General features: G+C 41.0%; 1 protein-coding gene across 4 annotated transcripts in view; it reads left to right on the forward strand.

Moving 5' to 3' along the window:
• The window catches only part of KIF26B (kinesin family member 26B), a 607348-nt gene that overhangs the window by 556169 nt on the left and 23426 nt on the right, over window positions 1-27753 (forward strand). For all 4 annotated transcript variants that reach the window (XM_073672795.1, XM_073672796.1, XM_073672797.1 and 1 more), the window contains 2 exons: window positions 413-575; window positions 1230-4599. In XM_073672795.1, the coding sequence (XP_073528896.1) occupies window positions 413-575; window positions 1230-4599 (3533 nt within the window). The remainder of the gene's footprint in view (window positions 1-412; window positions 576-1229; window positions 4600-27753) is intronic.

Below are 27753 nucleotides of genomic sequence, written 5' to 3' on the forward strand. Positions count from 1 at the left end.
CTTTCTCCTGTTTAATATTTTAATTAAAAGATCAATTAAGAAGAAACAATATTAGTGTACTGAAAATCCAATATTATAACATAGAAAATAAATTTTCATTCTAACTTTCAAGCTGTCAAAATTAATTAGGTAGCTTAAAAGCCAAAGTATTAACAATTGCTTCCTAGACACATTTTCTGCATAAAATCAAATGGTCACTAGATTGATTTAATTCCATAAAGGAAATCTTAGTGACCCATCCCCTGTATTTCTCATCTTTACATGAGATGCTATGTGACTCTGCAGTATGATCCTGATTAGCATGCCATTAAGGAGAAGACAGAAAAAAACTTCAGGGCTCTGAAGTCACATCATGACAGTACAAGTGAAACATGTTTCACTAATGCAGCCTTAATTCATTTTGTTTCTGCAGAGAGAGCAAGCTCACAATGCTACTTCGAGAGTCTCTGGGGAACATGAACTGCCGCACTACAATGATAGCTCACATTTCGGCTGCTGCAGGCAACTATGCTGAGACACTGTCCACTATTCAGATCGCTTCTCGGGTGCTGAGGATGAAGAAAAAGAAAACCAAGGTAAGAGACGCTTGATTAAAAATACCTTTGTCATGTTATTGGAGGAAGAGTTCAGATCAATTGCAATAGCGCAACAGATTGTGGGATAAGACAGAGCCATGTTTTAGATTAGATGAGTGAAATAGACTCAGACTCAGTATGAAAGCCATATGGAGTAGTGTGAAATGTGAATGAATGCAGGGCTACTATTAGTTCAACAAATGTTTCATGTTTATGTATAACTCGTAAAATAATGTCATTTCTATCTAAATTATTTGTATATCCGTTTAAAACTGTGGATCCTGAAATCTGTATCACAATTATAAATCAAGATTCAGTATCCAAAATATTTATTCAGGAAAGGATGCTACACTTAATATTTTACTGTACCCATTCTCATATAGGTATTATTTCTAGATTTTAGTCTTTACACAGCGATCAATGGGGTAGTCTTTTATAAGAGACCTACAACTTTATGAACTCTTAAATTAGTTTAATCTCGGGGGGGGGGGGGGGGTTATTCAACTATTTACGAAGTTGAATTATATGTAAAGCTATTTCTCCTTTACTAAAGCTCTCATATGCATAAGAAGTCAAATCTTTTGCTTGTTACTTTTGACTTAGTTTGTCTTATTTAACATTTTTTCATACAAGTTGTGTTTTCTTGATTACCAGTATACATCAAGTTCATCTGGAGGAGAGAGTTCCTGTGAAGAAGGACGAATGCGCAGGCCAACTCAACTGAGACCATTTCATTCGAGAAATGTGGTTGACCCTGACTTCCCTCTTCTCAGTTTATCCAGTGACCCAGATTATTCTTCAAGCAGTGAACAGTCATGTGATACAGTTATTTATGTTGGCCCCAATGGAACAGCCCTGTCCGACAAGGAACTTACAGATAATGAAGGGCCACCTGACTTTGTCCCAATTGTTCCAGTTCTGCAAAAGTCAAAAAATGAAGTGAAACTGGAGGATGTAAATGAAGTGACTCACAACAAACCGGAAAGAGATTGTCTAAAATGTAATACTTTTGCAGAACTCCAGGAAAGGCTGGACTGTATTGATGGCAGTGAGGAAACAATCCGATTCCCATTTGAAGAGCTGTCTGCTCAGTATAGCGGAGACCAATCAACAAAAGCTTTATGCCCAAACACAGAACCCAAAAACTTCACAGAATCAGATAAAGAAGAAAGTCTTGCAGATGATATACAATATGACAAAGATGGCAGAGAAAATGTTGGCCCAGCTTCTAAAATACCAAGAAATCACTCTCCAGTTCCATCTGGTAATATAGCTAGTACATCTACTCCATCTTCTCCCAGGAGTGTTACTGGTAGCTGTGGAGTGACGAATGGAACCTCTCAGTTAGTACAAAATGCCAGTTTACAGGGAAGTCAAGAAAGTTTGAACAGTTGCGGATTTGTGGAAGGAAAACCAAGAGCAATGGGATCGCCAAGATTAGGTATTGCTAGTCTCTCTAAAACTTCGGAGTATAAACCACCAAATTCTCCATCACAGAGGTGTAAAGTATATACACAGAAAGGAGTAATACCTTGCTCTACTCCTCCACAGTCTGCAAATAAAGATGCTGGATCACTATTGACATCTCTACCACAGCCAGAGATTCGGACTCCTCCTGTTGGTATGAGTCCTCAAATTATGAAAAGATCAGTATCTAATTCAAGCAATTTATCTTCTGAATCTATACTTAAAGAGCAGCAAAGTTCTGAGGAGACCAAAAAGGAAGTCCTTAGTACAACAATGGTAACTGTCCAACAACCATTGGAACTAAATGGTGAAGATGAATTAGTTTTCACCCTAGTTGAAGAATTAACCTTCAGCGGAGTCCTTGACAATGGTCGGCCAACCAGTATTATCAGTTTTAATAGTGACTGTTCTGTGCAGGCTTTGGCTTCTGGTTCCAGACCTGTAAGCATTATTAGCAGCATAAGTGAGGACCTTGAATGTTTTTCCAATTCAGCACCTATGTCTGAGGTCAGCATCACGCAATTCTTACCCCTTCCTAAGCCTGCAATAGAAGAAAAGTGCCAAGAAAGTGGAAGCAGGAGGTCTTCCATCAGCTCCTGGCTGAGTGAAATGAGCACCGGTAGTGATGGTGATCAGTCATGTCACAGTTTTATTGCTCAAACATGCTATGGCCATGGTGAAGCATTGGCTGAGCCCCCTATTTCTGAATTTACAACTGCATTGCAGAATATTAGTGTGATGTGTGCAAGCAACAGACATAAGCCAGAAATGGACAACATGCTCATTCAGTCAGAAATGCTTGAGACTGTACAGAATAATGCATCCACTATAAAGAACTGCAAGATTTCAGCAGTAGGGAAAGCCACAGTCACTATATCAAATACCTCAAGTTTGAACGTCTGTGAAAACTACATTCCAATGAAAACCAACATTACAGTTTATCCCTGCATTGCAGTGAGTCCTTTTAAAGCTCAGGAGAATAATGAATGCCTACCAGAATTAAATCTGCCTGACAAATTGTCACAGTCTGTTGAAAATAGTTCTAAAGACTGTAAAATGGAACCTATATTTGATGATCCTTGGTTAAAACGTGATGATGATACCAAAAGAGAGAGAAATGAAACAATGGATGGACAAATAGCTGAAGCTGCTAACTGTGTAACTGACCATGACTTGTTTAGAAAGCAAAGTTTGTCAGACAGATTAAGCAGCAGCAGTGGAGAAGGCAGCATCTCCCCACTCTCTGAGAGCATTAAGAGAGTTGTAGATGGGTGTGAAATGGCACTAACCACACAGAGTCTAGCTCTCATAAATGATTACTCACAAAGAGGTAGCCTTCCTAGAGTGTTAGAAAGATCTTGTAAGCTTGAGGAGCAGGATATCTTGAGTTATGACTCTGAGAATAACACTGCTGGATTCGTCAACCCACTTCAAATCACTAGATCTACTTTAGAGAGAAAAGTTGCTTCTCCTAAACATTGCATTCTTACTCGCCCCAAAGGTATGCCACCTCTTCCACCAGTAAGGAAATCAAGCCTAGATCATAGAAATAGGGCAAGTCCTCAGCACACTGCAAACAGCCCATCGAAACACTCTCTCTCTTCCTTACCTAGTCTTCCAGATGAACTTAATGGCAAATTGACAGGATTCAGTATGGACACTAGAAGCAACAGTAGTAGCAAGTTATTCAGTGCCAAACTAGAACAGTTAGCTAGCAGAACTAATTCTTTAGGAAGATCCAATGGAAGTCATTATGAATGCTTATCTTTAGAACGAGCAGGGAGCCTTTCATCAGTGAGCTCAAGAATAATCCTTAACAAAGACAGCACTTTGCCAAGGTCTGGGAGAAGTCTTAATCGAAGTGTCATGTCATCTCCAATTAACACCTCTCAGTCTGCTGGAGCTTCTCCTAAAGCAAGCCCTTCAAAGATATCAGCAGTAAGCAAGCTGCTTCTTGCCAGTCCTAAGGCCCGTAGTCTCTCTGCTTCTACAACCAAAACCCTGAGCTTTTCCACAAAGTCACTTCCACAGTCTGTAGGACGAAGCTCAAGCCTACCTCCAAATGGAAAAAATATGTCTTGGTCAACACAGTCTCTCAGCAGAAATAGAGGTACTGGTCTTGCTTCCAAGTTGCCGTTAAGAGCAGTTAATGGACGAATTTCGGAGTTACTCCAAGGAAGCGCAGGAAGTCGAGGTGTGCATTCCCATGGAAATACAGACACAGATGAACGTGGAGCTCTCCATGCTGAGGAGAAACCCACTGTACACACTTTGCCTTCCCCATATAGTAAAATCACTCCTCCACGAAAACCACAACGCTGCAGTAGTGGCCATGGCAGTGACAACAGTAGTGTTCTTAGTGGTGAATTGCCACCTGCTATGGGCAAAACTGCACTCTTTTATCACAGTGGAGGAAGCAGTGGATATGAAAGCATGATGAGAGACAGTGAAGCCACAGGAAGTGGCTCTTCTGCTCAAGATTCTATGAGTGAAAACAGTAGCTCTGTCAGCGGGAGATGTCGGAGTCTTAAATCATCAAAAAAACGATCTAATTCAGGTATGCTTCAATGGAATTTTGGAATTTTCTAATTTCTGGCCAAATATGTAATGTATTAATATTAAAAGGGTGTTCCGGTATGGCAATGTTGATAGCCTGTCTTAGGAATAGACCATCAATATTAGTCCAGTGGGGATCCTAAGGCTAAGCCATCAAAATTGTGATCCTGCAAAAGCCCCTTGAACCACTCAAGAGTAACAGCACAACACTGCAATATTTTCTATTTATCCACATAAACATCAGCTATGTAATCTAATTTAACTGTTAAAGTATCTTAGTGGTTCTGTGTCTGAGGGCATTAATTCATACGGGCAACATCTGTGCAATGGTTGTGTCTCTCAAGAAAAATACTGATGGCTGTCGCTTTGGATTTTGGTACAATTGCTCATGGACTTCCATCAAACATATGCATAAAGAGTATTACCTGATGCATGTCTCTGCCAGAAGGCCATAAGCATATGCTACCCAAAAGTCCCAGTTTTTTTTAAAAAAAAATAGTATATTGCGTATGTTTTTTTCAGTGACTCATTGTATAGGAAAACTCAGTAAACTGCTAGGTCCTATACTCTTACGACACCTATGACAGAGGCGGAAAGGACATTCTGTTAGGAGACAAAAGGCGTTGTGTGTATCAGCTCTCATACAGGCTTAACATATGACAATGACCATACATTATACACATACTAATTCAAGGATTATGTTACACAGGACATAAATGGTACAGTAATATAGTCATCAGCCCTTTACCCTTTGCATGAATCAGCTGCTAGAACATTGGTGCTGTTGACATCACCAGGAGAGCAATTGATTGGAGGAGCAGCTGGGAACCATAAAATTGTAGCTGTATGCTATATTAGTAATCAATAGTGCACAAAAAGGGTATGAGAAAATGGCCTTAGATATAATTAAGCAATAAAATTGATTGCATTGGTTGTAGGATACTGTACATTACTCTGTTTGCATTCTGCTAGCTCATTTTTCTTTTGCAAGCTGATAGACTACGGTACTACATAACTTCAATGGAAATCCATATTGCTCTGAGCCATCATGTTTCTTCAGTGCTATAGAAAAAATGTATAGTTATAATGCCATTTTTTAAGTAAAATATATTACTACTATAGTTTATATAATTGTTTTTGTATATGTGTAATGTCACAAATTTGCAGGTTCATTTTAAAAGTGACCTCTAGATTTAAATAGCTGGTAGTACTAAAATAAAAGGCATTTTTAATATAGTTTTATTAGCTTTTGTTGCACAGCTGCCTGCTCTGACCCCTCACAGCCATTCTAAAGCCGTACGGAGGGCAGACTACCCAGCCAGACTGCGGTGTCATTATACCTCTATAGAACTCTAGCCAGGAAAAGGTCAAAAACTATTGAAAATACAGGGTTTAGCAGCAGGTTCACAAAAGTGTTTTTTAAGATGTATCTTAATTTTAAATTATTTAAATTTTAAACATGAGAAACTTGATAAACTTGACCCTGGATACTTATTGAGTGATGGATACAGGGTGAACCAAAAGTAGGTCGACAGTAGGTGGAATAGGGATATATATATATATATATATGTAGATATATATACATATATATATATATATATATATATGTGTGTATGTGCGTGTTCGTTACTGTCCACCTGCCTGTATATTATACTATATATATTACATTCTGAGTGCATTAGTTACATATGTAGAAATATTTTTGCATGGGTGCCTCATAGGTATTAAGCTTCTTTTTGTATAATATTGTAATAGTTTCTTGATATTGTATCATTTATGGTAGATAAATGAAAGCTTTGAGACATAAAAGTACAGCTGAAATTAACATAATTACTTGACACATTAAAGACCTTATGTAAGAGATGATCAAAACTCCCTGTAGTGTTATTTGTGTAGGTACAGTAATCTAGGTAGGTTATCTCTCTCTCTCACTCTCCTATTAACTCATTATATTTCTTGAAGTGTTGCAATGATGGATCGTGTTCTATGTTTATATAATATTTGATGTCTTTTTATTATCCTTAGAGCTTCAGTGATGTATAAGGATTTGTTCAGTAGAACTACTCCTCCACCTTTGTCGGTATTACGTATGACAATGTCCTCATTTGATTTAGGGACCTGAGGGCTATACGTTGGTTTGGGGTCAAATTGTGTTTACATATGGTCAGAGGGAAAGATCTTAGTTCTTTCAAAATGAAATGATGAAAGGTCCTGGGCTAGACGGGCACGTCAGACTCACCAAGGAACAGTTCACAACCAGAAGGTTTAGTGAAACTGTCCGCAACCAGTTTATTGGTTTCATAAAACAGCAAAACAAAATACGAAGGATACAAAATTAAATTCTAGGCCAGATGTCCACTAATTAAACAGCCTAATTCATCAGAACTTGGCATGGTGTACAACTTCTAACCAATCACTCATAGCTCTGCTCTTTTATACCATGCATGTGCATTGCAGGTGATTATATACATAGTTAGGTCCAGAAACATTTGGACAGTCTCCGAATCTTCATGAATCTGCATGCCATTATTTTTATTTAAGATGAAACAACTGAGATGCAATTGAAGTGGAGACTTTCAGCTTTAAGTAAAGGGGTTGAACAAAAGTATCCTGTGAAATGCTTAGGAATTGCAACCATTTTTACATAAATGCCTCTTCATATCAATTAACTTTAGCATAAATAAAATGTTTATTTTTAATACTCTGTAGAGAATCCTTTGCAGGCAATGACTGTCTGAAGTCTGGAAGCTATGCACGTCACCAAACGCTGGGCTTCTTCCTTTGTGATGCTTTGCCAGGCCTTTACTAACCTGACTTCAGTTGTTGCTTGTTTGTGGGTCTTTCTGACTTAAGTTTTGTCTTAAGCATGTGAAATGCTGCTCGATGGGGTTGAGATCTGGTGATTGCCATTGCAGAATATTCCCCTTTTTTACCTTATAAAACTCCTGGGTTGCTTTCGCAGTATGTTTTGGGTCATTGTCCATCTGTACTCTGAAGCTTCTGTCACCTGGTGCCGCTGTGTTCATACTGCAGACATCGCCAATGATGGAGCAAACATCGGAACCAGAAGCTTTGGGTGTTGGAGGCTCTCTCCAGCCTCTAAGATTAGGATGGCTGAGACCTGTAGTATTGTCCAGGCTGGCAGTATGAGTATGTGTGCTGTTCTTCTGGAGAAATCAGCTGCCTGCTTCAGCCACTTGGAAAGCACCACACCTTAATGAAGCTCTCGCCATATTGCTGGAAGCAGCTGGACCTAGACTTGTTCTCCTCTGGTTCAGTCCTGTGTGCTCAGCTCCTACCTTGTGTATTCATTTCCTCTTTTGACCTAGGCCTGGTTACTAACTATTCTTCCATCTTCTGAATTTGTACCTTCTCTGCCTTGCTGGTTCTAACCTGGCTAACTGTCCACTCCTGCCAGCCTGCACCACCGGCCAGCAGCAGAGGCCCCTGTGTAAGTCCAGATCTCTGTACAGAGGTTAATGGGTGAAGGCCAAGACAACAATGGGATCTGGTAAAAGGACAAAGCCTGTCCATTGTAGTCATTTCTAGAGGTGCCAGGTGACCACTGAAAGAGCTACATTGCAACATCTATAGCAAACCCATATAGCACATCTAAACAATGCCGTACTGCTGTACAACAATACAATTGTTATATATTGTATAGAAACAAAATGTTCCCAATGTACTAAAAATCAACATATATTTCCAAAGTGATAATGCCAAACAGAAGTGATATAACCGTGCCACAGTATCCATTTTTTTATATTTTTCTAACTTTTGGCTCACACAGCTCACACAAGGGACATATTCTACAAACATACCTTACACAGCGCACACCGGCCAAACACACAACCAGTGGACACATTCCACCCACGTAGCTTACACATATGCCTCAGACAAAGAGCTTACTGCACAAAGAGCTTAATACACACACACAGTTCACACTGTGGACAGGACCAAACTAGATGCTGAAATTATGAAAACCCCAGACTAAAACCGAAATTAATTTGACTCCTCACTAAACAAGAAATTCAGACCCCAGATTAGAACCTAAATTATTTCAGATCATTAACCAGACCCCAAAATTAGTTCCCAGAGAACTTATAAAATAATTAATTCATATCCCAAGCTTGACCTCAGAATTAAAGGGTGTGTCCACTTCTCGGACAACCCCTTCTTAAATACTATATTTCACTGTGTAAAATAAAAACAATAAATATTTCCCGCATCTGTGCTGTCCCAACGATATCTGCTCTGGGTCTCCCGAGGCTTGCTTGACATTGGCTCCAATGCTCACATGGCACAACAATATCATGCGACTCTTGGGAAAACTGGTACCCTCATTGATGGAATGGTGCTAGTGCATGCAAGTATGAGAGGTGACTATCTGTTATTTTTATTTTACACTGGGAATACAGTATTTACAGAGTAGCTGTCATAATGTTTATTTCTTAAATCAGTAGTACACATGAAAATAAGCAACTTGGTAATGTATCTTATTAGAGAAATCTGCTTCTTTCTCCTTCAGGACTGATCATTTATTTTAAAAATGTTCAATTCATGGGTAAAATTTGTATTCAGTGAAGACAGAATGTTACATTATTGAGATTGATAGGCGATGGCAGTTGGTTTTTATAAGATGGGGGATACAGGAGCTCGGCCTCTATCTCCTCGCCTTTCCTCCACATAGAATCTTATCATTAATACTGTCATCTCCTATCTCAGTAATGTAACAATTTGTCTTCAATGAAGACAGATTTTAACCGTGAATTGAGGATTCTGAAAATGAATAATCAGTCCAGGAGAAGAAAAAAGTAGATTTCTCTAATAAGATATACTACAGAATTGGTTACTTTTAATTGTACAACTGATTTATGAAATAAAAATTAAAACAATGGTTACTCTTTACAAGGTGTTGTCGGAGTAGTGGATAATCCCTTTAATAAAATGTTGTTTTAAATTTCGATTTATTTAAAAAAATAAAATATATCAGCAGTTTAAATAAGGATGTTTAAAAAAATATTGTAATACTATTAGCATGGTCATTAATACTATTAGAATTATTTGGAATGATATGTCTCAGCTTTGCAAATAATGATGTGCACACTTATGTGAACTTGTAAGTGCCAAGCAATGCTGCAATTACCCACATAGTGTAAAAAGTTTTTTTTGAGAGATTTAGGATCTGATTCATCAAAATGCTTCATGCCGTCCGATTTAAAAATCACAAAATGTATTTGCCACCGAAACTCTGCGTTTTGTCCAGCTACTCCAAAGAGTATGAAACATGCACAGGATGGAGCATGGGGTTCCCTGACGCCAAATTAATCAGAAGTTACAACATTACTTACGCTAGAAATGTTACTCCAGTCCCTCACTGGAGTAAGATGTCTGGTGAAGTGCAAGGAGGCTCACGCCACTGAGAAGATGCGTTGAGTTCATTAAGTTGTGTGCGCCTCTTAATGAATTCATGCCCTTTCATTAAGACCAGTGTGTACAATGCCAGTCTGAGCAAATCAGCCCCTTATTGTGTATACAAGCTCATGAGCTTTATATTTAGATCATACATCGCTCTGCGCACGCGCTCATGTAGGAGGTATTTATGCTCCTGAGCAGCGAGCTAAAGACTGGATTTTTCAGTGTTTGGTGACGTTCTCAGGACTCAGATAACCACCAATCTGCAGTATGTGTATCGATGGATGGAAATATTTATAAAAAGAAAAAATGATAGGGATAATTTAACAATTAAATAGGCATCATTTTTTTAAGCAAACCTACATGTTTTCCTCCATTTCCACCTTTTTACATTTATATGGTTATGTTCAAAATATAATAGGAAGCCATTCTTCTTTTTAAGATTAATTATAGTATTTTAATGAATAAAAAACTAGAGATTTTGTTTAAATATGTATTATTTTTACTATTTTGTGGAGTTGTCAATACTGCACAAGTAGTTATCTATATCGCACACAATGGAGCAATATTACGTAGCAGTATGAGTCCTCTGTGTCAAGAGAAGAATTCTTATCTTACCTTTTGATTTCAACGCAATTTCGCAGTGAGATAGCAAGAGATCTCAGGGGTTGGAATTAGTTCAGTTATGAGTTGATGCCCTGTGGCAAAATGACAGAAAAGAATCAAATGCAACAACTCCCACTGCCCATCCTTTTCCAAAGGGGATTTTTTTTCATTATGGCAAATCATAAAAAGGCCAAGTAGTTTAGGAGACGAGATCACAATCTCCTTATTGGTGTTCAGCACTCCTGAGCCCTGTATACTGCGCTCCACAATTCATAGTGCTTCAAAGATTATGTCAGTGTAGATACGGCTCATCTTGGGTCATGCAACCTTGTCTGGCTTATTTATGGCTGTTGTGACCAGAAACAATTCTGACATAAATGATCACCATATATCAGTAGATGGAGACTTCCAGTGACACTGAAGGGTCATTGTGAAGCTTTAAATCGGTGTTAACCCCTTAGAAGCCAAATCCATTCACCGCCACTCTGCGTTTAAATAATCACACCTATATAGACCTTCTGAAAAAAAAAATTGTGTTACATTAACTTGTGCCAAAAGAGGATGAAACAAATCACTGATCAAAATATCAATTGGAAGTTTAGCAAGTGAATCCAAAATCCTATGATAGTCCACCCCACTGCCCCCCACGTTACAGCAAAGATCCGGAGCATAATTTGCTTGTATTGAATTCATCTTTAGACAAGATATGTGCACATTGAATGGCAATGCCAGGGTTCCTTGTTTGTGGATTCCCTGGATGTCAGCAAATACAGAAGTACCTTTAGCCATTCACTCAGGGACCGGATTACTGCAGAACATAAATTACAAGTGCGAGGACATGCTGCAATATCCCACACTGCTCCTTCAATCAGTTCCTCCCATGTCAGCACAACATTTACATCTACAAGTTAGATGCATTCCTATTTCTTTTTTTCTCAAGATCAGCAGGCTACGAAGATCTATGGCCGCTTTGGAGTTTTACTTGCTAACATCCTCATAGTTAGAAAAGGTTAAATCCCTATGGAAGCTGCCTTGCTGTTAGGTTTTTGCCTGTACATAAAATTAGACAAGATAAGTAGAAAAATATGTATTTATGAAAAGGACAATGTAAAAATAAGAGTTCAACACTGTATATAGGAACATCAGAGTTATAAATTCATATATACACCGTCTGTTTGAACAGAAATGGCAAATAAGTAATGGTTTCATGTTCATTTCATTAATTAGATTTAAGTACATTGTATATAATATTTATTTAAATATTGCACATATTTATTTTGGGTTTGCGTTCCTATGTTAATTAGTTGTTGCATTTTTCACGCTGCGTATTTTCAGAATAACTAGCATATCACAGTACTGGCAACGTGGATGGGATTTAGAGAAATCTCATGCCCAATGTGACTTTTTTAAACTGACGCATTTTTAAAATCCATTTCTCTTGCAGTAAATATGGGCTTTATTTGAAGATTTTTCCCATAGACTTGAACGAGGTGAGGAAAATCCACTAATAGAAAAGCACATACAGTTATATGAAAAAGTTTGGGCACCCCATTAATCTTAAGCTTAATGTTTTATAAAAATGGGTGTTTTTGCAACAACTATTTCAGTTTGATATATGTAATAACTGTTGGACACAGTAATGTTTCTGCCTTAGAATGAGGTTTATTGTACTAACAGAAAATGTGCAATCTGCATTCAAACAAAATTTGACAGGTGCATAAGTATGGGCACCCTTATCATTTTCTTGTTTTAAATACTCCTACCTACTTTTTACTGACTTACTAAAGTACTTTTTTTGGTTTTGTAACCTCATTGAGCTTTGAACTTCATAGCCAGGTGTATGCAATCATGTGAAAAGCTACTTAAAGTGGCCACTTGCAAGTTGTTCTCCTGTTTGAATCTCCTCTGAAGAGTGGCATCATGGGCTCCTCAAAACAACTGTCAAATGATCTGAAAACAAAGATAATTCAACATAGTTGTTCAGGGGAAGGATACAGAGATTTAACCTGTCAGTTTCCACTGTGAGGAACATAGTAAGGAAATGGAAGAACACAGGGACAGTTCTTGTTAAGGCCAGAAGTGGCAGGCCAAGAAAAACATCAGAAAGGCAGAGAAGAAGAATGGTGAGATCAGTCAAGGACAATCCTCAGATCACCTCCAGAGAGCTGCAGCATCAACTTGCTGCAGATGGTGTCACTGTGCATCGGTCAACTATACAACGCACTTTGCACAAGGAGAAGCTGTATGGGAGAGTGATGCGAAAGAAGCCGTTTCTGCAAGCACGCCACAAACAGAGTCGGCTGAGGTATGCAAAAGCACATTTGGAGAAGCCAATTTCTTTTTGGAAGAAGGTCTTCTGTGGACTGATGAAACCAAGATTGAGTTGTTTGGTCATACAAAAAGGCGTTATGCATGGCGGCAAAAAAACACAGCATTCCAAAAAAAACACTTGCTACCCACAGTAAAATTTGGTGGAGGTTCCATCATGCTTTGGGGCTGTGTGGCCAATGCCGGCACTGGGAATCTTGTTAAAGTTGAGGGACGCATGGATTCCACTCAGGATCAGCAGATTCTTGACAATAATGTTCAAGAATCAGTGACAAAGTTAAAGTTACGCAGGGGATGGATCTTTCAGCAAGACAATGATCCCAACACCGCTCCAAATCTACTCAGGCATTCATGCAGAGGAACAATTACAATGTTCTGGAATGGCCATCCCAGTCCCCAGACCTGAATATCATTGAACATCTGTGGGATCATTTGAAGAGGGCTGTCCATGCTCGGCGACCATCAAACTTAACTGAACTGGAATTGTTTTATAAAGAGGAATGGTCAAAAATACCTTCATCCAGGATCCAGGAACTCATTAAAAGCTACAGGAAGTGACTAGAGGCTGTTATTTTTGCAAAAGGGGATCTACTAAATATTAATGTCACTTTTCTGGTGAGGTGCCCATACTTATGCACCTGTCAAATTTTGTTTGAATGCAGATTGCACATTTTCTGTTAGTACAATAAACCTCATTTCAAGGCAGAAACATTACTGTGTCCAACAGTTATTACATATATCAAACTGAAATAGCTGTTGCAAAATCACCAATGTTTATAAAACATTAAGCTTAAGATTAATAGGGGTGCCCAAACTTTTTCATATAACTGTATGTGTTTTAAGTACATTTCCACTGAGTAGGACAATAGTTATTGTAGCACACGTCCCCCCAACATGTTTCACCGCTTCAGCGGCGTCATCAGGAGATGGGACACTGGCGTTGTTGTCCCATCTCCTGATGACGCCGCTGAAGCGGTGAAACATGTTGGGGGGACGTTTGCTACAATAACTATTGTCCTATTCTACCACAAGTGATGACACCCTCCGGTGTCATCAGAACAAATATATACAAGTGATTATATCAGCAAAATGATTTAGGTAAATTAGGGACAACTTTATGATACCCTTATTTTTTTAAAGAAATAATGAAATAAAAGTTACATTTTAAAGTCCTATAGAGAGGGATATTATATGGGGTTTTCCCCATCTGGTTATTTGCTGTTTGTACATCCCTCCAGACTATTCATTGTCCTCTTTTATTTTGGTATACATTTCCACTGGGGAAACGCATGAAAACACATCAAATTCGCACATGATTTTATCAATAAAGTTTTATCAAAACCAAATATCAGGAAGTACCCAAAATAAACTATTTTTATGTGAAACATGATGTACCAAAAGGAGACAAAAAGTGCAGCTGAACAAGCACAATGAAAAAAAACCCGTAAGCAACCGAATATATATAAAAAGGGGAAGAAATGCTGCAGAAAATCTGCAATATAAAAAACCCAACAAATACTCATCGTGGAAACATAGCCTAAAAATCTTTCTTGGGTATGTGGCATGGACGTGTTGGGAAGAAACGCTTCCTTCCTGTAATCCTTGTTTAATCAGTAAAGCAGGGTGTGTGCGCCTTGTGGCAGCTAATATAAATTAGAGTCAATTAGCAGTAAAGATTGATAGGTGATGGAGTACAGCTGTTATTGATAGGTGATGGAGTACAGCCTTTATTGATAGGTGATGGAGTACAGCTTTTATGGATAGGTGATGGAGTACAGCTTTTATTGATAGGTGATGGAGTACAGCCCTTATTGATAGCTGATGGAGTACAGCCTTTATTGATAGGTAATGGAGTACAGCCTTTATTGATAGGTGATGGAGTACAGCCTTTATTGATAGGTGATGGAGTACAGCTTTTATTGATAGGTGATGGAGTACAGCCTTTATTGATAGGTGATGGAGTACAGCCTTTATTGATAGGTGATGGAGTACAGCCTTTATCTGCTGCTGATTTACGTAAATCTGCCTGGTGCTACTAGTTAACACTTTATAGGCATCCCCATCTGTATGTACAGAACTAAGCTACTGGTATGGGGATCATGAGAACATTCTAATTACTTTTATGGCTCCATCATATTTCACAGCACTTTCTGAACATCTTCACCGTCCCCAATGGGGCTCACAATCTAAACCCCCCTCTAATAGTATGATGTGTGAGAGTAAATCTATACAAGCATGGGGAGAAGATACAAACTCCTTGCAGATGTCGTCCTTGGTGGGATTTGAACCCAGGACCCCAGTGCTTCAAAGCAACAGAGGTAACCACTGAGCCACCATGCTGAGCTATGTGTACTTTAAGCTGTATTCACACATCCTTTTTTCATGAATGTGTTCTAAAGCGTTTTTAATATGAAAACTTACATATAAAATGGAGTGATTTTGGTCTGATTTGTGGATCACACTCGGTAATTATATTGACAGGCTCCATGTTTAAGATGGACAGCCCTCAGATGCCATCCACTTCAGTCTGTTAAAAACATAGATGTGCGAATGTGGACTACTTCCTGTGTTTAGGTTGGATTCTACCTTAGCTTTTTTTCAGGTGTTTTTGTTGCATTTTTCATGCTGTTTTTAACGTTTTAGGGTATGTGCACACGGTCAGGAATAGCTGTGGATTGGATGCAGAACACTTGCACTGTGTTCAATCCGCAGCAGCCAGATGTTACAGAATAGTGGATGGGATTTCAAGAAATCCCATGGTCATTATGCGTTTACGTGCACCTGCAGATCATACGCGGACATGGACATGCGGCGCGTCTTCACAGACTGCAGCATGTCAATTCCTCTTGGGAGACGCTAGTCTCTGCAAGAGAAATTCTATCAGTGCAAAGTATAGGATGCGGTGAATCCTATACACAGCATAGAGTATACTGCATTCAAAGAGCTGCCAGAAAGGATCGTGTGCACATACCCTTAGTTTGTGCCATTTTTGCTGCATTTTTTTGCTCAGTGGAAAATGACAGTGGTGTTCTTGAAAGGTATTTTTCTATAGTTCTGGAAAAATGACACAAATTAAAAGAATCTACTAAAAACTCTTTAGAAAAAAAAGCTAATTCCATAATGATTGCATTTTAAAATGTGTTTTAAAATGCCAGAAAATAAGAGTGAAGGAGCCCTTTAATTTCCCTCCTCGTGACTCCTGTAAGGGTGAGATCACTGTGGAATATATTAGTGTGCAGAAACCTTACAAATATCTCAGCTACTTATGCATGTCCTACACTGAGGGTCAACATTTAAGTGCTGTAGTTGTGTGAATACTTAAATCCATGTTATTAGCAGCTTCTGTAATTGAATTGGAGCAGTAAGTGGAGCTGCTTTGCAGTACAGTAATTGATAGCGCTATTTTAATAAATTGTTGAGGTCAGCCTGAGTGCAGAGGTGTGCAGCGTGCATGCTTGACCTGCCGCAGCAGGATCTGTAGGGGATTTTATTTTATTGCAGATGAGAATCATAAATCTTTGTTTGAGGGAAGAAAATCTCAGCAAGTTGCAGTAAGGAACAAGAAATTTTTATTATCCTGTAAATGCACAACCTCGTATAAGACAGGCGGTCGTGTGTCCCCTAGCAGTAGAATAACATAGCTATTGAAAGATTAAATTGTTTGTCTGAGCTTGTGCCGGGAATTCTCAAACACTTCCTGCACCCTTCTTCTGTTCTCCTAAGTGCCCCACACAGCGGAGTTAATAGTCTACCTGAGATTAATGGAGGTGATGACAGCTCATCCTGTGTATAGACAGCTTGTTACTGAATGAATGCAGACATTGGAAGATGATGCACTAGAAATGGCAGAATCCCTTCAGAACTTATAGAAGTTTTCCATTTTTATGCAAGATCAGTCCCATTATAATCATACATTTGGAAAAAACTTGGTCTCTTCTCCAGTGGCGTGACTTTAAGCTCGTAGTTCGCCATGCAAAATTTCGAAAATGGCCCACAACCATCACTGGTCTTCAACCTCTTCCAGACATGGTCAATTTTCAATATTGCACTTTTTTATTTGGTCCTCTTTTTCCAAGAGTCAAAAAGTAACAGATGAGCAGGCACCACGGGTGTATTGATGGAGTGTTAACCAAAATACGTGTACGACAAATGCAATTTTAAAAAAGAGAAAACCGGTACAAAAGATCGGTCGCGCTCCCTAAATTTAAACATGGTAAATCTTTACTAAGTAAAAAACACTAAAACCTAGACAAGACAAAAGCATTTAAAATTGTGCACATTGCCCAAGAACCTGTTTCCTAGGCCAAAAATTGGCACTGAGATACAACCCATATGACCGGCATGATGACCAATAGAGCCAAGTAAATGTGGTAGATATAAGTATGAATAGACAGTGCCTCTAAAGTGATGTCAAATAGTATGCAGTAAAAAAGAAAGGTGCAATGCTCATGTACAGACAATAAATAGTTAAGTATCAAAAAATATATAAAAGAAAGTAATCAATAATTGTGTGCAATAAAGAGCAATGTGCAGAGTCACCTGGTAAATTGACTCATAGAAAAAGCATCATATGGGAATGAGGAGCACTTCTTCCAAGAGTCATAACCTTTAGTTTTTCCATTTGCATAGCCATATGAGAGGTTGGGTTTTTTTTGTAGGATAAGTTGTAGCTTTGAATGACTCCATTCATTTTTCCATACAATGTACTGAAAACGGGGGAAAAAAATTCCAAGTGGGATAAAATGGTGAAAGAAAAACATAATTCCACTCTTATTTTTAGTAGAGGGGAGGAGGGGTTATTGCAAAAATGACCTAACATGATTCTTCAGTTCTTTACTAGTACAGCGCTACATACATCTTTTTTTTTTTATTTAAGTGATGGAAAAAAACTGACATTTAGGGGAAAATAAAAAAAAATTGCTTTATGTGGACATTTCCTGGAATCTGTAACTTTTTCCTTTTTCCATCAATAGAAATGTGTGTGTGCTTGTTTTTTTGTGCAGCGAGATGTAGCTTTTATTGGTACCATTTTGGAATGGATAAGATGCGTTTACTATTTAGCACATTTTGTTTCATTTTTTTCGTGAGGTGACTGAATAAGGCAATTGTGGCTTTTGGATTTTATTTTGCTTTCCGTTGTTTAGCGCACTGGTAAAATAATTTTATATTTTGATAAACTGGACTTTTGCATGCTCTGCGATAACAAATATTTTTTTTCATTTGTTTTAATGTCAATACTTTTAAAAAGTGAAAATGTGGGTTATAAAGCCGGCAACTTCCTTGTGAGCGTTAAGCTCATATTGTTACATCCTATGATTGGAAGAGGTTAATAGTATTGGTCATCTCATGATCACCAAAGAGTCCTCATATGCTTGAGGGTCTGGGTGCGACTACAAACTCTGTCCCCAGTATAGTAACACCCCTGTTCTTCTCTAGGCATTCCGTCATCTCATACAGCTTAGGCTCATTTTCATCTTCTTGTAACGTTTCATTTGCTGTGTATGCAGCAGGTATAACAGTGCCCGGGGCGGTAACCATGGGTGAGTACTATGGGTTCTGCACCCAAGCACGCTACAGTAATAAGGGGTTCCTGAGTCTGTGTGTGATGCTGTTGTTACCGCGGACACCTTCACATTCAGGCCTACCGCACTCTGTATGGCATCGGGCACCTTAATCCCCAGGATGAGGAAGCCAGACAAGTTGATAAAAGCAAAGTTCTTTTTACTTGAAAACAAGCTTAGGTACAGAGGGTAGCAGGCAGTACACTTCAAGAACCCTTCTGCTTCATACAGAGGTACATTCATAACGGATTCTGGCGACAGCACTTTACTTGTGAACGTTTCAAATGAATAGCACGGCCATAGGGGTGACTCCACACTCTAAGAAATAACATAAGGGAGCTCTTGCAAGCTATCACCCTACTAAATGCGCCACTGGTCTGTCCGAATCCACCTTCTCTTCAAGGCTGTTCCCTATACTCCAGTACACTACTGCTGTATTTACAGCTGTTTCAGTCCCAGAGTACCCCCCACTCGCCTGCTTAAGTGAACTGCCATCACTGAAGGTTTCTCATTTGCTGGTCTTGCTCCCTTGTACTTGTCTGCTCTCTGAAGATCTCCACAACACTCAAACTGGAAGAAACATTATCTTTCTCTGCACTCTAGCCCCTCCCATTGTGGGTTAATCCCAACTGTTAACTGTCTCTGACCCTGCAGTCTATTCCTGGGCAGACATAACATTTCACACAGTTCTATGCAAACATTGTAACACCTATCTCTACATTATTACATCCTACATTATACATTACCAACATTATGCAGGCAAACATTAACTCTATCTAACTGTCCACACACCACATCAATACAATTGGTGTCTTCAGGGGAGAATGTGACAGCCTATCCACCTCCTTTCATTCTGGTCATTCTCAACCATCCAGAAATCTTGCAAGACACCAATGCACACCACATAGAAACACTCATAACATCAATTAACAAGATGTCTTCCGGCTTTCCTTCTCCAGAACTACGTTAACCCGGTCTTACTCGGTTAGGACCCCAAAAACATAATGTTCAAGTACTTTGAAAGGGCCTTTAGCCCGACAGTCCATAAAATGGAGGTAAAGTATTTTTTATTTAACCAGGCAAGACCATCAGGTTATCCATAACCCCCACCCCCAACAACAGTCCTTAGGACAGGGAAATGATGGGCAACGCCCAGAGTTGGATGGGGCAAAGTCCTTATATGGGGACAAAGTTCTTCAGTCACAACAGCACCCTTAAAAACCAGCCATCCACCTCTTTACACAGGGAGGCTCAGTGGTTAGCACTGTTGCTTTGCACCTCTAGAGTCTTGGGTTCAAGTTCCACCAAGGACAACAATTGCAAGGAGTTTGTATGTTCTCTCTGTACTTGTGTGGCTTTCCTCCAGGTTCTCTGGTTTCCTCCCACACTTCCAAAAACATAGTATAGGGAATTTCCATTGTGTGCCCCGATGGAGACAGTGATGATGATGTCTGTAAACTGCTGTGGAACTAATGAAGCTAAATAACTAAGTAAAATAAAGAAATATGCCAACATCTCCTTCTTCCTGATGAAGAGGTTGTTGGTATTGATATCTTTAGGTCCCATTTCTAGGTAGTTTATTTATATAGCGCCATCATATTCTGCAGTGCTTTACAGATATTGTCATAGCCGTCCTAATTGGGGCTCACAATCTAATTTCCCTATTAGTTTGTCTTTGGAGTGTGGGAGGAAAGCAGTATATGTGGAGGAAACCCACAGAAGCAGATGTTGTCCTTGGTGGGATTTGAACCCAGGACTAGAGATGAGCGGTGTTCGACTAGAACTGTTCGCCAATCTCAAATTCGAGCTGTTTTGGGCGGTGTTCGAGTTGTTCGACGAACCCGAACAATTTGCAAAAAATTCGGCTGTTCGAGGTTATGTTCGATAACTGTTCGTGCACCAAAAGCTTGTCCTGCATGTCTGGCGCTATTTAGAGCACCAATCATGCAGGGATTGTCTGCCACTCACTGTAATGCCACAGCCATGGTGGTTGTGGCATTACAGTGATTGCCCAAATCGATGGGAACAGTGCTCACAGTGAAACATGAAAAGCCGGCAATTCAGCAGCGGCATACACCGGTACCCGACAATTTAGAACCGAAAGAATAGAGCTTCACACATAGATTAGATAGATAGAAACATGTCAGTCACATATATATGAAGTACAGTGACAGTGTTGCTTACTGTACTTGTCATTTAGTGTAAAGGATTTATTAAAAAAAATAATAGTGTTTTCATGCACTGTCTCTTTAAAAAAGCCGGCCGGCATTTCAGCATCTGTACCCAACAATTTATAACAGAAAGAATAGAGAATCACACATAGATTAGATAGATAGAAACATGTCAGTCAGATATATAATAAGTACAGTGACAGTGTTGATTACTGTACTTGTCATTTAGTGTTAAAATAAAGGATTTATTTAAAAAAAAATTGGCGTGGGGTTCCCCGTAATTTTAGTCTCTAGCGGAGGTTAAGCAGACGGCTGGGGCAGATGTTTGAAGCCTGGGAAGGGGGTAATACCCACGGAGATTCCCAGGCTACTAATATCGGCCCCCAGCGGAATACCTAGCCTTTACTAGCTATTAAAATGGGGGACCCCCCCAAAAAAATGACGTGGGGTCCCCCCTATTTTAATAGCTAGCAAAGGCTAGGCAGACAGCTGGGGGCTGATATTAATAGCCCAGGAAGGGTGCCATGAATATTGGCCCCCTCCCAGGCTAGAAACACCAGCCGTCAGCCGCCCCAGAAATGGCGCATCCATAGGATGCGCCAATTCTGGCACTTAGCCTCGCTCTTCCCACTGCCCTGTAGCGGTGGCAGTGGGGTAATAGGGCTGGGGTTGATGTCAGCTTATAATGCCAGCTGACATCAAGCCCAGGTTAGTAATGGAGAGGCATCTATAAGACACCCCCATTACTAACCCCATAGTCAAAGTTAAAAGAAAACACAAACACCCAGAATAAAGTCCTTTAATTGAAATAAAGACACAATCCTTTATTGTTCTAAATTAAACCATACTTACCACCACGCCCATTCCAGCTGAAGCCAACGATCTCCTGCAATAAAAGAAAAATAATAAACCAACCTCATCCTTACCTTCCCATGGTTCCCAGGACAGCTCCAGCTCTACTACATCGAGATGACAGGCTGGACCGCTGCAGAACGCTGCCATCCAGCCTGTCATCCCGCAGACACTGAGAAGCGCAGGCATGCTTGCGCTCCTCAGTGTCTCGCTGTGACGGCATAAAGATGAGCCGACAATGAACTCTGCTCACCTCATGCACGTCACTGACAGCGTTGGAGAATTCTCCTGCACTCAGCGCTTCAGCGTGAGAATTTTCCCACGCTGTCAGTGACGTGCATGAGGTGAGCCGAGTTCATTGGACATGAATGAGCTCACCTCATGCACGTCACTAACAGCGTGGGAAAATTCTCACGCTGAAGCGCTGAGTGCAGGAGAATTTTCCCACGCTGTCAGTGACGTGCATGAGGTGAGCTCATTCATGTCCATTGAACTCAGCTGACCTCATGTACGTCACTGACAGCGTGGGAGAATTCTCACGCTGAAGCGCTGAGTGCAGGAGAATTCTCCCACGCTGTCAGTGACGTGCATGAGGTGAGCTGAGTTCATTGGACATGAACTCAGCTCATCTGGATGCCGTCACAGCGAGACACTGAGGAGCGCAAGCATGCCTGCGCTTCTCAGTGTCTGCGGGATGACAGGCTGGACGGCAGCGTTCTGCTGCGGTCCAGCCTGTCATCTCGATGTAGCAGAGCTGGAGCCATCGTGGGAACCATGGAAAGGTAAGGATGAGGTTGCTTTATTATTTTTCTTTTATTGCAGGAGATCGTTGGCTTCAGCTGGAATGGGCGTGATGGTAAGTATGGTTTAATTTAGAACAATAAAGAATTGTGTGTTTATTTCAATTAAAGGACTTTTTTCTGGGTGTTGTGTTTTTTTTAAATACTTTACTAGAAATTCATAGTGGTCATGTCTAATATTGGTGTGACCCCATGAATTTTGGGCTTAGGGCCAGCTGATAATGCCAAGCTGGCCCTAACCCCTTTATTACCCAGTGAGCCACCGCACCAGGGCCCTGGATGAGTTGGGTACAGCGCCAGAAGATGGCGCTTCTATGAACGCGCCATTTTCCGGGGTGGCTGCGGACTGCAATTTGCAGCTGGGGGGACCCAGAAAGCTTGGGCCTCCCTGCGCTGCAGATTCCAGCCCCCAGCTGCCTAGTTGTACCTGGCTGGACACAAAAATAGGGCGAAGCCCCACGTATTTTTTTTTTTAATTATTTCATGAAATTCATGAAATAATTAAGAAAAAAAGGGCTTCCCTATATTGTTGTGTCCGGCCAGGTACAAATAGGCAGCTGGTGGTTGGGGGCAGCCCGTTCCTGCCTGCTGTACCTGGCTGGACACAAATATAGTGCGAAGCCCCACGTCAATTTTTTTTAAAATTATTTCATGAAACTAGATGGTGGCCCGATTCTAACGCATCGGGTATTCTAGAATATGTATGCGGCAGACCCGGCGCAATCAGTAGAGCGGTGTTTAAATTTGGCGCCAAAATCGCTGACTGGTCGCGGCCAGCAACCGCGACCAATCAGCAAAGCGGTGTTGAAATTTGGCGACTATATCACTGATTGGTCACGGCCGGCAGTCGCGACTAATCAGCAGAGCGGGGTTTACATTTTGTGCCAATAATGCTGATAGGTTGTGGTCGCGACCAATCAGCAAAGCGGTGTTTAAATTTGGCGCCAATAATGGTGATTGGTCACGACCTCGACCATTCAGCAGAGCGGTGTTTAAATTTGGCGGCAACAATGTTGATTAGTCGCGGCCGGCGGTCACGACCAATCAGCAGAGCGGGGTTTAAATTTGGCGCCAATAATGCTGATTGGTCGCAATCGCCGGCCGCGACCAATCAGCAGAGCGGTGTTTAAATTTGGCGTCAAAATCGCTGATTGGTCGCGGAAGGCAACTGTGACCAATCAGCAGAGCGGGGTTTAAATTTGGCGCCAATACTGCTGATTGGTCGCGGCCGGCAACCGTGACCAATCAGCCGAGCAGGGTTTAAATTTGGCGCCAATACTACTGATTGGTCGCGGACGGCGACCGCGATCAATCAGCAGTGCGGTGTTTAAATTTGTCGCCAATAATGCTGATTAGTCGCGGCCGGCATCCGCGACCAATTAGCAGAGCGGGGTTTAAATTTGGCGCCAATCTCGCTGATTGGTCGCGGTTGGAGTCCGCGACCAATCAGCAGAGCGTTGTTTAAATTTGGTGCCAATCTCACTGATTGGACGCGTCTGGCGTCCGCGACCAATCAGCAGAGCGTTGTTTAAATTTGGCGCCAAGCTCGCTGATTGGTCGCGGCCGCTATTTAAATGTGGCGCCCAAATCGGTGATTGGTCGCGGGCAGCGTCCGCGACCAATCAGCAGAGCGGTGTTTAACTTTAGCGCCAAGATCACTGATTGGTCGCGTGCGGAGAGCGCGACCAATCAGCTAATCGTATTGGTGAGGACCGGGGAGCGCCGCTGCCTGGTCGGATACTTCCGTTGCGAGAAGCCGGGAGATGAGCGACTGCTCGCAGCAGAAGTATCCCGACTAGAGATGAGCGTTGTTCTACTCGAACTGTTCGCCAATCTCAAATTCGAGCTGTTTTGGGCGGTGTTCGAGCCGTTCGGCGAACACGAACAATTTGAGAAAAATTCGGCTGTTCGTGCACCAAAATCATAACTGGATTTTTTCTCAGTAATGATGAAAATTAATGTTAATACGCAGTTTGAGTGTACAGCGGGGTGGGGGGAGGGGCAGGGGATGGATCTCTGCAGGAACAATGAAGATCTCCATTTTTTTTTCTCTTTCCCGCATTTACAGTGGGGAGGTGCAATCTGTCAGCCTATCAGCAGCGCACACACGGAGCGAAGTGCTTTTTTTCACACAAGCAAGGGCATGTGTCATTGGCAGTGTATGTCACATGTCCTTGCCCTATAAGACCAAGCCATTTTGCCCGTCGCCACCATTTTCTCACTGCTGCAGCTGCGTGTTAGACGGCACCGCTGTTGCTGTGTGCGCTATACCTTGTTAATTTCAAGCCAATTTTCGCACAAATATACAGATAGCTTGGGAGTAGGGAATAGTTGTGATTGCAGTCCTTTTAAGGACTAGGTTACAGCATTTCCTACGACTTTTATCAGGCAGGTCTGTGCTCTTAAATAGATAGGTTGTGGGAGTAAAGACTAATTGTAATTGGAGTCCTTTTCAGGACTAGGTTACATCAGTTCCTATCAGTTTTTGCCAGGCAGGTCTGTGCCAGTGCTGTGCAAGTTATTTTCACAGCATTTGGGTGAATCTAGCAAAGCTAATCCTTTTTGGCCTATTGCAGAGTGTGTTAGTCAGTGGAGTAGCCTATCTGTGTTGCAAGATATACCACCTGTGTATAGAATACCAATTTTTTTACTGCACCTAGTGAAGTAAAATCTTTTGGGCATAGCATCATTCTATTAGTCCATCTATACTGACCTCCATCAGGTTGCAAACTGAATCTAATTTTTTTCTGCATCTAGCTCTGAAAAAATATTTGGCCTTATAGCAGTGTGTGGGACTTGTTCTATTAGTCCACCTATACTGACCTCCATCAGGTTGCAAACTGAATATATTTTTTTCTGCATCTACCTCTGAAAAAATATTGGGCTTCTAGCTGTGTGTGGGACTTGTTGTATTAGTCCATCTATACTGACCTCCATCAGGTTGCAAACTGAATATATTTTTTTCTGCATCTACCTCTGAAAAAATATTGGGCTTCTAGCTGTGTGTGGGTCTTGTTCTATTAATCCATCTATACTGACCTCCATCAGGTTGCAAACTGAATATAATTTTTTTCTGCATCTAGCTCTGAAAAAATATTTGGCCTTCTAGTAGTGTGTCGGACTTTCTCTATTAGTCCATCTATACTGACCTCCATCAGGTTGCAAATTAAAAATAATTTTTATCTGCATCTACAGTACCTCTGAAAAAATATTTGGGCTTCTAGCTGTGTGTGGGTCTTGTTCTATTAATCCATCTATACAGACCTCCATCAGGTTGCAAACTGAATATAATTTTTTTCTGCATCTACCTCTGAAAAAATATTGGGCTTCTAGCTGTGTGTGGGACTTGTTGTATTAGTCCATCTATACTGACCTCCATCAGGTTGCAAACTGAATATATTTTTTTCTGCATCTACCTCTGAAAAAATATTGGGCTTCTAGCTGTGTGTGGGTCTTGTTCTATTAATCCATCTATACTGACCTCCATCAGGTTGCAAACTGAATATAATTTTTTTCTGCATCTAGCTCTGAAAAAATATTTGGCTTTCTAGTAGTGTGTCGGACTTTCTCTATTAGTCCATCTATACTGACCTCCATCAGGTTGCAAATTAAAAATAATTTTTATCTGCATCTACAGTACCTCTGAAAAAATATTTGGGCTTCTAGCTGTGTTTGGGTCTTGTTCTATTAATCCATCTATACAGACCTCCATCAGGTTGCAAACTGAATATAATTTTTTTCTGCATCTACCTCTGAAAAAATATTGGGCTTCTAGCTGTGTGTGGGACTTGTTGTATTAGTCCATCTATGCTGACCTCCATCAGGTTGCAAACTGAATATATTTTTTTCTGCATCTACCTCTGAAAAAATATTGGGCTTCTAGCTGTGTGTGGGACTTGTTGTATTAGTCCATCTATACTGACCTCCATCAGGTTGCAAATTGAATATAATTTTTTTCTGCATCTAACCCAGCCAATAGTTTTGGCCTAATACCACAGTTTGGCCACTCAGCTCTGCTCGGTTACCATCCATTGTTTTTTTGTGCAAACAACTCCAGAGTTGTGAATTAGTTAACCACCAAAATGAGTGGAAAAAGGCCTGCTGCTGGTGGAAAGGGGAATAGGCGTGTTGGGAAGGGGAAAAAAGGTTGTGTCCGTGGGGTAGGTGTTAAAGCAACAGTAACATCTGCAGAAGAAAGACCATCTTCCAGCCAAACTAAAATGTCTACTTCTTTTAGCGGACAATGTGATAAGATCCCTTTCTTACGGCCACGCCAATCGCTACAAATTCCAGATGAGGCACAAAAACAGCAGGTGCTTCAACGGATATCAAGTGCTCCTTTAAGTGGGCTCTCCTCCACATCAACTTCAACATCACAAATACTCCAGTCCTCAAAGGTGTCACCCAAATCGCACTTGCTTCCTCACAGCTCCCAAATCTCCAGCTGCCCGTCTGAGTATGAGGTAGAACAGATGGTTGAGTCTGCAGAGCTGTTTACTCATACTATAGCCTGGGAATCAGAGGTCGACTCCAGCGCTTCTGTGAATCCAGACGAGGAAATGATCTGCACTGATGCCCAGAATCTTTATGAGTCGGATCCAGGACCAGACGCAGAAGGTTCTGACCATAATGTAGACCCTCATTCCCAAACTGTAACTCCTGTTGGTGGAGACAATGAGGAAGACGATGATAAGACTCAAATACCTGATTGGAGCGACAACTTTAGTTTTTTGTCAGGGCAGGAACAGGTTGGCTCTGAGGACGACGGGTGTGATAACACACAGGGTGATGATGATGAGGTTGGAGATCCCACTTACTGTCAACCCACAGTCAGCCAAGAGATGAGGTCAGCAGAGGAGGTGGAGGAAGATGCTAGTGACGATGAGGTCAGGTTGCGCCTTCCTGGACAGAGACGTAGTACTGGAAGCACGTCAACAACTGCATCCTCAAACACAACTCTGCCTCTCACCACAAGTCGTGGTGGCTCTTCAGGTCGCATGGGTGCTAAGCCTTGCATAGCCTGGGCATTTTTTCAGATCGATAAAGATGACCCAACTCGTGTTATCTGTAACATTTGTCAGCAAAAGCTAAGTAGAGGCCAAAAAATACATAGTTTGAGTACTTCATGCATGAACCGGCACATGGACATGAAGCATAAGTTGCAGTGGGAAGCTCAGTGTGCTACAATGCGGCCTAGCCGGCCGGGCCAACCACCGTCTGCCATATCTTGTGCATCCGCGGCCTCTTCATCCTCTGTGACTGGGGGGACAGCAGTCACACCTGTTTTGGGGCGCAGACCTGCCACCTCTTTACCCGCAACAGCCAGCGTGATTGGCAGGTCATCATTTTCTTTGGAGGTGGTAACACCAGCTGGTGTTGAGCGCTGTCCGACATCGATAGCACCACATTTGGATCAAGGCAA

Source organism: Phyllobates terribilis, unplaced genomic scaffold (genome assembly GCF_046119375.1).
Source record: "Phyllobates terribilis strain yellow unplaced genomic scaffold, ASM4611937v1 Scaffold_3__8_contigs__length_932513732, whole genome shotgun sequence".
Classification (NCBI taxonomy): Eukaryota; Metazoa; Chordata; class Amphibia; order Anura; family Dendrobatidae; genus Phyllobates; species Phyllobates terribilis.